At 30.7% G+C, this 13,682-nt stretch overlaps 1 protein-coding gene across 1 annotated transcript in view; it reads left to right on the top strand.

Annotated features, from left to right (window-relative positions):
* Positions 1-3,458: 3,458 nt before the first annotated feature.
* The window catches only part of LOC111635419 (multidrug resistance-associated protein 4-like), a gene marked incomplete at its 3' end in the record, with an annotated part of 26,815 nt that continues 16,591 nt past the window's right edge, over positions 3,459-13,682 (top strand). The window contains exons 1-4 of the mRNA XM_023380378.1: positions 3,459-3,565; positions 5,501-5,606; positions 5,687-5,905; positions 12,948-13,037. Of these exons, the coding sequence (XP_023236146.1) occupies positions 5,592-5,606; positions 5,687-5,905; positions 12,948-13,037 (324 nt within the window). The remainder of the gene's footprint in view (positions 3,566-5,500; positions 5,607-5,686; positions 5,906-12,947; positions 13,038-13,682) is intronic.

Here is a 13,682-nt window from a genome sequence, read left to right as displayed (position 1 = left end):
AAATATTATAAAACAAAAATAAATATATATATATATATATATAATATTGTTTTATTTCGTTTTACCCGACCGATGTTTTGCACTAAAAATTCAGTATATTTTATAATTTTTAAATTCAAATTTTTGGAATAAAATATTAATTTTTGCTTTAAATCTAGAGTTCATATATCATTCTTTAAAAACAGCACACCATGTATCAATACATATCAGAATATATTAAATATTGAATTTACGTTTCCTACGCTTCTTTGTGTTTACATAGACATACAGTAATGTTAATGATAAATGATGTTTGAATAAAAAAGCTAGTGTTTCTCTTGAAAATTGCTTATATTTTCGTACTATCGAAGTATTCGATCTAATGAAGCATTTTCTACAGGATGCTTGTAATATACTTTATTATGCAATTTTCTTTAGAATGTATCTACCGCGCAAAAAAAGAGGTTAATGAAATCAGTTGTCAATTAGTTGTAATGCGTGTAATACGATGGCAGTTTTAAAAAATCAGTACAGGAATATCGTAAACAACAACCAAATAAATAATTTATTTTACAGTTGGATTTTTCCATTAATAAACAAAGGAAGAAAGCGAATTTTGAATGAAGAAGATTTATATGAAGCTTCTAAATATCATACTTCGGAGTATCTTGGGAACCAACTTGAGAAGTAAGTTAATTTTCAGTATTGAAATACAGTAAATGCTCATTAGTCTGTTCCTGTACACAATTAGAATGATATCAAATTATTAAAAAGGCGAAAATAATGAATTGTTTAGTATGAAATAGAAATTGAATAAGTTATTTAAGACTGACGCTGTGTCGTTTGTATAACACATTTAGCTGCATACTTTTGATTTGATTACGACTGTAATTTAGTTACTCTGAAGATGGTAAAACACATAAATGTATTGTGTTAGGTTCTCGTGCAAGTTACATGTAGTAATGTGCATGGCTGGATGTCTTGCACAGTTTTCTCTTGATTAGGGATGTCTCGATATCCATACTTTTTTTTGGGTATTCGATCTCGTATCGTTATATTTTTCAGAGACAAGTAATGATTGCTCCAAATGGGATTTTGCAGCCCAATTAGAAACTGAAATGTTATATTAAACTACTTTTGGTTAAGTTAAACTTATAAAAAAGTATCAATGTCCAAAAATCAATAAACGTATTAGGTGAAATTTAATTTTCAGAATCTACACTCCACTTGTTCTATGTTTACGATCGATCGTGCCCAACACGAACAACACAAAATTTTGAAATTTCCAACAGAAGACAGTGAGGTAATGTGTAAATGTGAAATCTTGATTCCTCGTGGAAAGTTGACTAATTCGTTGTTAGAATTTTTCCAATCGACAATGGGTAATTTATTACGGTAGTGTGAGAGGCTAGCCGGGGATACTGAGTAGTTAAGACTCGTGTACCACTTAATCGGCAATTATTCTTTTGAATAGTCCTCTGTTTAGAAGGATGGTTTTCTATTCAAAGAAAATCGAAGGAGAAAGGACTTAGTTTGAATGTTAAATTAAAGCGGGATTAGAGGATCGCGTAATCACCCTTTCTCTCGTCAGGATTCCCGACACCAGTTAATCAGTTATTTTACACGCGGATTAACACGCGTTATACCTAACTTGTTAGTAAGAAGAGCGAAAAAGTTTAAATGAGAATGAGTATGAATAGCCAATATTAACCAAACCATTTTATAAAACAAGTAAAAACATTTAATAAATNTTTTTCTTTTTTAAATATTAAAAGCTTTTACACAATTTTTGTATCTTAATATTAAAAAAAATTATAAATAGAAAAAGTGATTGCTTGATAAAAATATTCATTGATGACGAGGGAATGATGATATCTTTCGATAGGAAAGCAATTTCAATTCATCGAATCATTGATGCGGAATAATTCCAATATCATATTCCCCACAAATTCGCCGAAAGGAAGAAAAAAATCAAAATATAAAAATATAACTAAAAATAATCAATACTAGAATTGAATGAATATCATACAGGGTAAACAATGCACTCAACAAAATATTGATTGTATCAAAATATAAAAATATAAAAAAGAATGAATCAAAAGCTAATCCTAATTCTAAATCTTAACCTAAGATTATTTCTAAACCTAACGCGTGAGAGACAGTTCACATCGATCTAACGTATATTATTTTCTCCAGGTCTTTCGTATCTTTTCTGTATCTATATGAGATTCTTCTTCCTTTTTTGATTATTTGTCTTCTTATATTTTCTATGAAAGTTCTTTTAAATCTTCTCTTTTAAAAATCTTGTATACTTCGAATGTAGTACTATATAACTATATTTTTATGACTTATTTTTGGATTCGTAAAACAGCCTTGTATGACGATACTTTTCGTATGTTGGTATCTTTCTTCGTATGGCAAACCTCTTTCCAACAGACTGCTTTTATCGTATGTCAGACTTTCTTCGTGTGGCAACCTTTTTCCAACGAACTGCCTTTTTACTTTCTCGAATGTCAAACTTCTTCGTGTGGCAATACCTCTTTTTGACAAACTGCCTTCGAATGGCGGGAAAATGTCCCTTTTATCTGCTCTCCAGTAACGTGTGCAAAACTCGACTTATCATGAGTTGGACTGGGAAATAAAATCAACTTCCTTTCAAATTCGAAAGTTCCGTTTTTTTTGTAAAATTCGTTGAAGTTTAAAAATATTAATTTTTCTTAATTTTCTAATCTTTTCTTCAACTTGTTACTTTCATTAAAATGATACTCCCTTGAATCTCCATATTCTCACAGTAGTAATCGCTCACTTTGTCTTTTACTTTTTTTTGTACCATCTCTAATCGAAAGTACACCAATCAAAATAATTACGGTATCAATAATGTTTTATAATATTTATATTTATGTAAATATTATAAAACAAAAAATAATTCTATATATATATATATATATATATATATATATATAATATTGTTTTATTTCGTTTTACCCGACCGATGTTTTGCACTAAAAATTCAGTATATTTTATAATTTTTAAATTCAAATTTTTGGAATAAAATATTAATTTTTGCTTTAAATCTAGAGTTCATATATCATTCTTTAAAAACAGCACACCATGTATCAATACATATCAGAATATATTAAATATTGAATTTACGTTTCCTACGCTTCTTTGTGTTTACATAGACATACAGTAATGTTAATGATAAATGATGTTTGAATAAAAAAGCTAGTGTTTCTCTTGAAAATTGCTTATATTTTCGTACTATCGAAGTATTCGATCTAATGAAGCATTTTCTACAGGATGCTTGTAATATACTTTATTATGCAATTTTCTTTAGAATGTATCTACCGCGCAAAAAAAGAGGTTAATGAAATCAGTTGTCAATTAGTTGTAATGCGTGTAATACGATGGCAGTTTTAAAAAATCAGTACAGGAATATCGTAAACAACAACCAAATAAATAATTTATTTTACAGTTGGATTTTTCCATTAATAAACAAAGGAAGAAAGCGAATTTTGAATGAAGAAGATTTATATGAAGCTTCTAAATATCATACTTCGGAGTATCTTGGGAACCAACTTGAGAAGTAAGTTAATTTTCAGTATTGAAATACAGTAAATGCTCATTAGTCTGTTCCTGTACACAATTAGAATGATATCAAATTATTAAAAAGGCGAAAATAATGAATTGTTTAGTATGAAATAGAAATTGAATAAGTTATTTAAGACTGACGCTGTGTCGTTTGTATAACACATTTAGCTGCATACTTTTGATTTGATTACGACTGTAATTTAGTTACTCTGAAGATGGTAAAACACATAAATGTATTGTGTTAGGTTCTCGTGCAAGTTACATGTAGTAATGTGCATGGCTGGATGTCTTGCACAGTTTTCTCTTGATTAGGGATGTCTCGATATCCATACTTTTTTTTGGGTATTCGATCTCGTATCGTTATATTTTTCAGAGACAAGTAATGATTGCTCCAAATGGGATTTTGCAGCCCAATTAGAAACTGAAATGTTATATTAAACTACTTTTGGTTAAGTTAAACTTATAAAAAAGTATCAATGTCCAAAAATCAATAAACGTATTAGGTGAAATTTAATTTTCAGAATCTACACATAGAGTTCACATTGCTATTTATAAATATATATACTGTATATATATATATATATATATAGCTAAATATTATGTAGTACTTTTCTGTTAATTAACTTGGATCATTGGCGACGTTTAAAACGAAATAGAGTTTGCATATACTTGTTTGCACTGACATTTGACATTTGTAAATTTTCAACATAAGTAAAAAGTTTCAATATAAAGACACTAACGATTTTTTATCCACTCCTATCACATGTATAGTAGCAGGCCGTTAACAGGATCGTACAGTATAGTACATTTGTGTACTGGTACAATGTCTTTGTGTACATAAGACATTGTACCTGTACAGACCAACGCACCCACTTCTGAGCCAGATAACAATGATTCAATTTTCTGCAGTAAGCGATAAAATATGATTTGCTGCTCCGGAGCTCACTCGTCATTTATTCTAATAGCAAGATTTCCAGTTTCGATACCCGATGCCGATACTGATCGGTCTCGATATTTAAAAACCGATTCGGTATTGATAGTTATGTGGTATCGTGGCATCTCTAGTGCTGATTGTAGATCAGGGAGTTTAGCTCATTATGTATCCAATTATCAGTTAGGCTAATGTTGCACGAGCGTGAAAACGACAGACATGTTAACATTGTTTCCAGTAAGTACCAGGTCGGAATCGTTTTTGCCGAAAGATTACAGTATTCAAATATTCTAAAAAACAAACACGGATATTAGTAAAACGATCGTACAAAATTGTGATAAAACAGAATTCAGAAAAACTTCGTTTTGAACTTTATAAAAATAGAAATAAGAAAAAAAAAGTTGATTACGATCAAAAAGACATATTCAATATTGTCTACGATTGAGCCATACGTCATGGATCTCACAGATTTTTTGTTGTTTCTAAATATTTCTGTACGTAAAAAAAAACAACGCATCAGAGTCTACGAGATCCATGTTGATATATACGCGTATAAAATGAACCTTTATGCAAATGTGCTCTGTGGAAAAAAAAGTGCTCGTGTGACCACGACCTTTTGGTCAGTTAATTTTCACGTCCATAAATTGAAATATAGCATCTGTAGGTTTTTGTGTTCGTCTGACATTAACCTAAGCATTGCCGATTAGTCGCATGATCAAACATTAGTTGATATTCGAGACATATCAGATGATTAATTAATAAATTCTATTTGTTAATATTAATTTTACTGTTATTAATTATTATTATTAATCAATTACTAATTATTATTTATTAGTATTATTATTAATTTATTATTAATATACTTTATTGTTAATATTAATAATTTTTTTATAAAACAACAGTTTAAAAAAGCAATATATATAAAGCTAATTTACATAACTTCAAAAGTGTTGATTAAGTTATTGTTTTCGATTGTTTAGTTTTATTGCATTTTTTCAGAGAGTGGAACAAGGAACTCCAGAAGAAGAAATCAAGTATACTGAAAGCTGTATTAAGATTTGTTGGATGGAAATGTTTGATAATATTTTTAATGTTACTCATTCAGGTACTATGACAACTAATCTGAAATACAAAATGCATGTGTTAATATAATTCAAATTAAGGATATTAATATTTTTTTTTCAGGAAACAGTGTTAGTTGCAGGCCAAGCATACTTCTTGGGATTAACAATACATTATTTGGACAGCACACAGGAATTCAGTCCATACAATATTTATGTAGCACTTGCAGGATTTTTTGTCATAACTGCGATTTATGTGTTTACATATTCCACAAGTTACTTTATGACAGAATTATATGGAATAAAATTGAAAGTAGCTTTTTGCAGTGTTATATATAAGAAAGTGAGTACGAAATATAATATATTATGAAAGTAAATTTATAATTATATTACAATAATAATAAACAACGCTATTTGCCTGCGACTGAAAATTAGACAGAATTAGATAACCCAACAAATAGGGTATAACGTTTTGCAGGGCTTATCACACCAAGGCCGACTGAAAGAAGGACCAGAACTTTTATAAAAAAGGTGGTCTTTAATAATCACTTATCAAACTTAGGTAAGTATGCATTTCGGGTACAAGGACCCCTCATCAGCTTACAAACACATGGCAACAACGTCACAAATACAAAACCAATAACCTGTCAATACACCGGGATAACCCACGTATGCAGTGCACCGCATTTACAATTTCTCAATGTAACACGTACACTAAACTAAATTATCAAGTATAAATCAGAATACAGTGACCATATGGTATAACATATTAACTCCACCAGTAAATGTCTTAGTTTCTCTTACATTTTCCAAATTCTGGTAGACGGTTACACTATTAATAATAAATATTGTTAGGTATATTAAACCATAAATAAAAGGGAGGTTAACATTGAACTTACTCTTATTAAACCAATTGGTCACCAGATTTTAACAGAACAAAATACATCTGATCTATAAGCCATTGTGAAGTCAACTGCACTGACCATCTGCATTTTACAAGGTGATGTGCCTATACTCTTACATCTGTTCAGCATCTGTTTCAAGGTTAAGTGTAAACAATGTCAATCCACCTCTCATGTAGCTTCAGTCTCGTGTTGTTATTAATTCTGATGTCTTCCTGTATCTTTAGAATTTCTAGGTGTTCCTGTAGTCTTCTTTTTAGTTGATTGTATTCTGTCATAATACACTTGATGCTGTCTTTTAAAATTTCACACCCTTCAGTGTTGCAATGTTGTGCCACTGATGATGATATCAAATTATTTTTGATGGCATATATATGTTCTTTAATTCTTGTCTTTAATTTTCTACCAGTTTCCCTTACATATCTTTTTTTATGTGAACAACTGCAATCCAATAAATAAACTACATTATTTTTTTCATTATTTACACATTATCATTATGTTCATTGTTACCATGTTTACTGAGTAACAATTTTGCTATGGTGCTTGTGTGGTTTGGTACTAAAGTAATATCTAGTTTTTTTAATTCATTATTTAATTTTTCAAAAACACCAAAAACATATTCTATTTTTAGGTACACAGTCTTAACTTCTATTGGTTGTCTATTTAACGGTGTATTTTTCCTTTTGTCTTTACATGTTTCTAACCACTTAACCAATAATGTTCTAGGGTAATTATTTAGGCTGGTTGTTTATTTTTGGTATATAAGTAGTTATTATTAACATATTACAATAGTATCTAGCTTCGCTTTATCTCTACAAACATCATTTTGCCATTATACGATTGACAATTCTGATGCTTATTTTCAAATTGAAAAAAATGGCTCTTTTTGATATTTATAATTACGCGTAAAATTACACATTGCAAACTACAGTATTTATATTATAAGTTAACGTGTCAAATAGGATCATATATGTACAATAGGAACAATACACTTTAATTAAAAGTTTTGTCTACAAACGAACACATAACTTTATTTCTGTACTTACAGAAGGAGTAGAGTGCATATGCATGACGAACGAAATGATACGATTATATCACGTGATTGCAAATAACCCTTTGCTCACATTGTAAATATCCTCCTTAATTCATTTGCTGAGGTTTCAAATGGTGACACCTACTAACTCATTGTTCACACCTAATTGATCATTTTTGTATGGGATCGTATACACGGTCATCCTTCTTGAACCTATCCTTTTCATTCCTGAAAAAGTTATATATCGTGAGAGCCCTTTTGTACAGTATATTGTGTTTCTGTGTTCCACAATCTCCTTCATAATAGTGGACATTCCTCTTCTATATGTGAACGTAGTAACACTGTTGATCACAGTTTTCTTCTCTGTTTTATTACTAGAATGAGGATAAAAACTAATCAATCACTCACTCAATGACTTTTTCTTTAAATCCCAATATCGTAGCGACTCTCTAATCCTATACAACTTCTATTACCGACGCAAAAGTTAGAGGGGAAGTAATGTATAGAGAGGGTCGTCAGTTGGCTTGATGTATACCTTAGTTCTTATAGAACCGTTATTGAATACAATGTTAATGTCAAAAAATGCACGCTTGTTAAATTAATTTGTTTCAATTTAAACGACACTAAACGCTGATTGAACCCTGATGGCTTTTCCTAAGGATATGGAGCTGCTACGGATTCTGGTATGTTTGCAGTCATTCTTCAGCTCTGAACAAAAAATATACAACAAAAAAAAAGATAAACCGTGTATGGGCAGCCCGATGCACGGCTTACAGTGTGAGTCGTTTTATGGAAACTGGAGCAGAGTACTACTAACAATTTCAGAGATGAAATAATCTACATATATAACCCGTTGAACTGGTATCCGTCCGCGTAACGGTATGCCAAAACCGGGCACTAGAGGCGCCCTAGCGAAGATTTTAAATTAAGAATAAATTATTTTATTTGTAATAGGAATTTATTATTGCTATGAATTTATTATTTATACCACGGAATGGTATAAATAATTATTATATGCATTGCCTTGCCTTATTATATACTTTTATTATCCCTGCGCCTTACGTTTACAACATCCCGTGACTCAGTGAACGTCGCGCATTGACTCACGGAAAATTTGTTGAAAGATTTAAAAACGAGGTTTACAAGCGAAGGTAAATAAACAAATTAAACTATTTTAAAGTATTTATAGAACGTTTAATAGGTAAAAATATAGATCCGTATGACTCGATTGGGACGGTAAGATTTATCTTTTGAATGAAGGGGTGGCGACCCCTCCTCTGTGCGAACAATAAATGTCTAATAAACCATACCCCTACGCGCGACCCTTCCCGAGATATAGCCCTCCGAAAATTATTTTACCGGTGACGTGACCACATGTTTGCCACAATTTACCCTGCGAATGAGCGGGTCGGCGACCACCCGAGTGTGCGCGAGCGCGCGTTAATTTTTTTTTCGCGCGGTAAGTTCCCTTTTGACCACGGTGTCACGTGACTGGAAATGATGTAGCAAATTTTCAAAGACTTATATCTCGTGAAGGGTCGCGAGTAGTAATATGGTTCCTTTGACTTTATTGTTCGCACATTGGGGCTACAGTTTGGGAGGTTGCCACCCCTTCATTCGGAGGGTAATCTTACCATTAGGTCTTTAACGGAGTTGTAGAGCAAATTTATAGGAACAAAAAAGTCAAATGAACCGAGCATCATAGTAATTTGTAAAAAACGCACACTAGGGGGCGTCCCGGGCTACTAGTCTTATATAAACGATATGTGGATGATGTATTCATTTTATGGAGGAAAATACATTTTTTGAATGAGATAAATTACAATAAGACAGGTTTAAAGTTTTAATTGGAACAACTGAATTCAGCAAGCATCCATTTTTTAGACATTGACATTGTACTCAATAATGATTCTATAAGAACGAAGGTATACATCAAGCCAACTGTCGACCCACTATACATTTCTTCCTCCTGCAACGATTGAATACTTATAAACTTTCAGCACTTAGAGTCTTAATTACAAAAACATTCCATTATTGCTTGATCGTTTGCGACAGGTTACAGACTCTAGTCTTAATTTCTCACTAAATTTTCTTAGAATCCACACACCATTAAGATGTAATCAGAGACAACTGCTGCGCACCAAACAACTTTTCACTGTTGAATCATTAACAATTTATTTTATGTTGTCAAAGTGGATAATAACCTATAGAAATCACCTTTTTTCCAATAATGTTTAAGCAATTGGAAGGAATATCTCGAAGTAATCAAATTACGTAGCTTATATGTTAGATATGTTAAATTTCATTCAACATTACAGTTTAAGTATACAGTGGGCGATCGATTAACGAACAATTTAGATAGCGAACACTTTCGCGAAAGATTTTTATGTACGAACAACAAACACGTGATCGGATTAACGAACACCTCACAGAACAAACACAAGAAGGAACGAGGTAAAATAATGAATACCGATTGGTCTTCCCTTGTCTTCGGACAACAATTCGAAACTTTTCGGAGCGCGGGAAACGTCAACATTGACGCTCAACTCAGTATATACTGATCGGATAGTATTCCTCCGAATTTTGAAACTCTCGTAATTTCAGCTTTTTATTTTTTTGAAGAAACAATTTTTTTATAGTATTAGCAAGATTGTCAGGCAAGGCACTCTTTGAAGTTTTATATCGGTTTTTGTTTTCGAAACGTGAGAGTATAATAGCAAAGGTAGAGAGTGAGAAGATATCTGATGTCTGTTGATGCTGGGCAGTATGACACGAACAGGTCTACAGTAGGCCACAGTTCAATCTTATCCAAGAGAAATACTGAACACTCAAGTAGCTAAAAAAGTAACAAAAATCACATCTCAGAAATAAAAAAAACATTGAAGAGCTTATAATGGAATTTGAAACGGATCTGACGACAGAAGAACGCGAAGAAACTCGGAGAATGTTATTTTCTGAAAAAGAGAATTAATGTCGATATCTGCTATTAAATGTTTTTTGAAGAAGTGGGATGATGTCAGAATGAGGGTCTTAGAATGGCATTCAAGCCAGGTTGAGGATCTCTACAATTACAGTGCTATTAATTACTTCCGAAAAATGAAGAAGAGAGAAAAGCAATCGACGTTAGACAAATTCTTTAACCTTCACACAAAAAAACATGACTAATAAAAATGCAAGACTATGTATACAGTATATGTATTTATATTAAAACATATAAATGAACATAGCAAGAAAGTATATGTACTATTTTTTGGGGAGTCTCAAGAACGAATTAATCAAATTCCCATATAAACCTATGGTAAGTGGATAATCGGTTAACGAACAATTCGGATAGCGAATAAAGTCTTGAAACGGATTATTTTCGATCACCCACTGTACTTTAATATATCAAATATGTTATGTATTTTTAATTATAAAAATTTGAATGTCGCTTATTGCAAAGGGTATAACGAAGTTAAAGGTAAGAAAGAACTACGGAATTTAATGTGTAAATTTTTCTATAAACAATTATTCTAAAAGAATGTACAGGAGTCGTGAAAATCACAGAATTTAATTACATTTCATACCTAATAATAAGGTTTCTTTTTAATTAAGTATGGCAAATATACATGGTAACACCATTGGAATTTTAAAAAATTTAGTATCATTTAGACCAGGGATGGCAAACCTATGGCACACGTGCCATAGATGGCACGAAAGAAAATTTTAATGGCACGCACAAAAGTATTATTTATTTTTATTAATCATANAAAATGAACAAAAATGTATCATGTGATTTGCTTCAGCAGTTTCTGGATTATATAGTCCAGGGATGGTGAACCTATGGCACAAAAGAAAATTTTGATGGCACACACAAAAAATATGATTTTTTTTATTAATCATAATGAAATTTTATTTTATAAATTATAAAAATGAATTAGAATTCAACAATCCATACTTTAAAAATAATTTATAATTTAAATTTATAGTTCTGAATATCTACCAACTATAAAATATCATTTTGTGATTTGATCGATGCTCTCCTGTGCTCATGCGTATTAATTTGCTCTGTCATGAAAACAGACTGTATTACCAATGAGTCTTCAGTCTTTGTAATTCCAAGCGTTTGTATATGTCATTTCAAAACTTATAACATTGACACGTTAAATATAACTATTTACAACACTACGGTTTTATTTTAAGGTAATTATTGCATTTATGCATAAATTTTAAATTTAAATATAATTTTTTATATTATTGTTTTATAATTTTTTATTATGGCTAGTTCAAGGAAAAAATCGAAATTATCAAACACAGGTAGTAGCAGAGAATTTCAAATTTGGTGGACCGATAGGTACGGTATGATTAATAAGGACAGTAAAGCTATTTGCATTTTATTTTCAGGAACGGTGGTTTGTAGAACATTATCATTAAAGCCACATTATGAAACCAATCGCAAATCTGTTTTCAATTGAAGTGAAAAAGAGCAAAAGGATTATATATCACGTGTTTTCAAAAATAAAAATGTACAAGCTACGTCCTTAATAAAATATATTGGAACTCAATCAGACACTACTGCTGCTAGTTATCAAGCGTCAAAAGCTATTGCTCAATACGAGAAAACTTTTAATGACGTTCATTTTTAAAGGAAGCTTGGTTGCAATGTGCACCTTATTTATTCGAAGATTTCGAAAATAAAGAAAAAATTATCCAAAGAATTAAAGATATACCATTAGCTAAGAATACACTAAAAGAGAGGATTTTGGGAGTGGCGGAAAATGTAAGCTTTCACAAAGCTTTTAACCACAAATAGAATTGTTTAATAAAAATTTTTCTTTTTTTGTTTATTAAATTATAATAATTTTTTTCTCGAGAGTGAAAGGAGAAGAAAAAACATAAAATAAAAAATAAAAAAGCAAAAAAGAAAAAAATACAAGAATCATAATTTATGCTAGACAATTTCAGTGTGGCACTTTAGTAATTTAATAAAGATTATTTATAAATTAATGGCACGGATAATGAAAAAGGTTCGCCATCTCTGATTTAGACGATTTGCATTTACATTCTTGATGCCAAACTTATTTACATACTTGCTTCAAATATACTTTATCAAGCTTATTACAAATACGTATAGATTAAATTACGTGGCTCATTCAGTACAATTTAGATAATATTTCAACTGAATTTACACACAAATCAATGTCATTGATGAACAAATACATCTGTTGTTTATTCATTGCATACTTTATGCGATATCGATGATTCAGACTCTACCTACTCTACACTATAATACTAGTTACAGAATGAAGAAAATAATGAATATTTATTCGAATAAACAATTATAGATTATAAAAGAAAATTTAATAATCTATATATTTGCTTATTCAAAGGCTTATTAAATATTATAATTTATAATTTTATTGAAACAGAACAATACGAAAAATACTTTTTTGTATAAAATCTTTTTTCAGGCAATTAAGTTAAGTTCCTCTTCTCTAGAGAAATCTAATATAGGACAAATGGTGAATCTTCTAGCAACTGACGTCAGCAAATTTCATAATGTAAGTTGAAAATAATTTATTAAAAGCATTATATTTACTGTATTAATACTTTTATGTGGGGTAAATCACATCACTTAACAATACACGCATTTTTTACATATATTATATACTTATCTTCTATAAGTCGTATATCGAGTTAAAATCAACATATACAGTCGACCCCCCCTATAAGACAGCAGATACGTTCCATTCTTTGGGAATCCGATTTCTTACGAGTCTTTGCCAATCACAGCCCGACACATGTGAAATTCACGGATTACAGCTGTTTGAAATGTTTTCTTACATAAAATTAAACAATTCTAGACTAATCCGACTCAACATTTCCAAAATACGTATATTTTTTTTCGAAATAATCCGTATAAACTACGCTATAAACAAAAAATTGTAAGATTACTTACCGAGTGTGCACCATTCGACATCGCCATTGCTCAAGATTGTTTTTGTCGTGAAGCAGCACACCAAACGCGGCCGATTTCTGATAACTTATTTTTCTGCGAAAACTTCGTTGAACTTTGGAGACATCATTAATATAAATAATTTTAATCGCTGTTGAATAAGAAATGTTTCTTTCACAAGAAATGTATAAAATTACAGTACTGTATTAGACTTACGGTACCTAATTTACATACTGTACAGACGATAGTT

The sequence above is a fragment of the Centruroides sculpturatus genome, unplaced genomic scaffold (genome assembly GCF_000671375.1).
Source record: "Centruroides sculpturatus isolate CEXI.00-Female unplaced genomic scaffold, Cexi_2.0 scaffold997, whole genome shotgun sequence".
Taxonomy (NCBI): Eukaryota; Metazoa; Arthropoda; class Arachnida; order Scorpiones; family Buthidae; genus Centruroides; species Centruroides sculpturatus.
The sequence above is the reverse complement of the archived record's forward strand: the minus strand, read 5'-3'. Positions and strand labels throughout refer to the sequence as shown.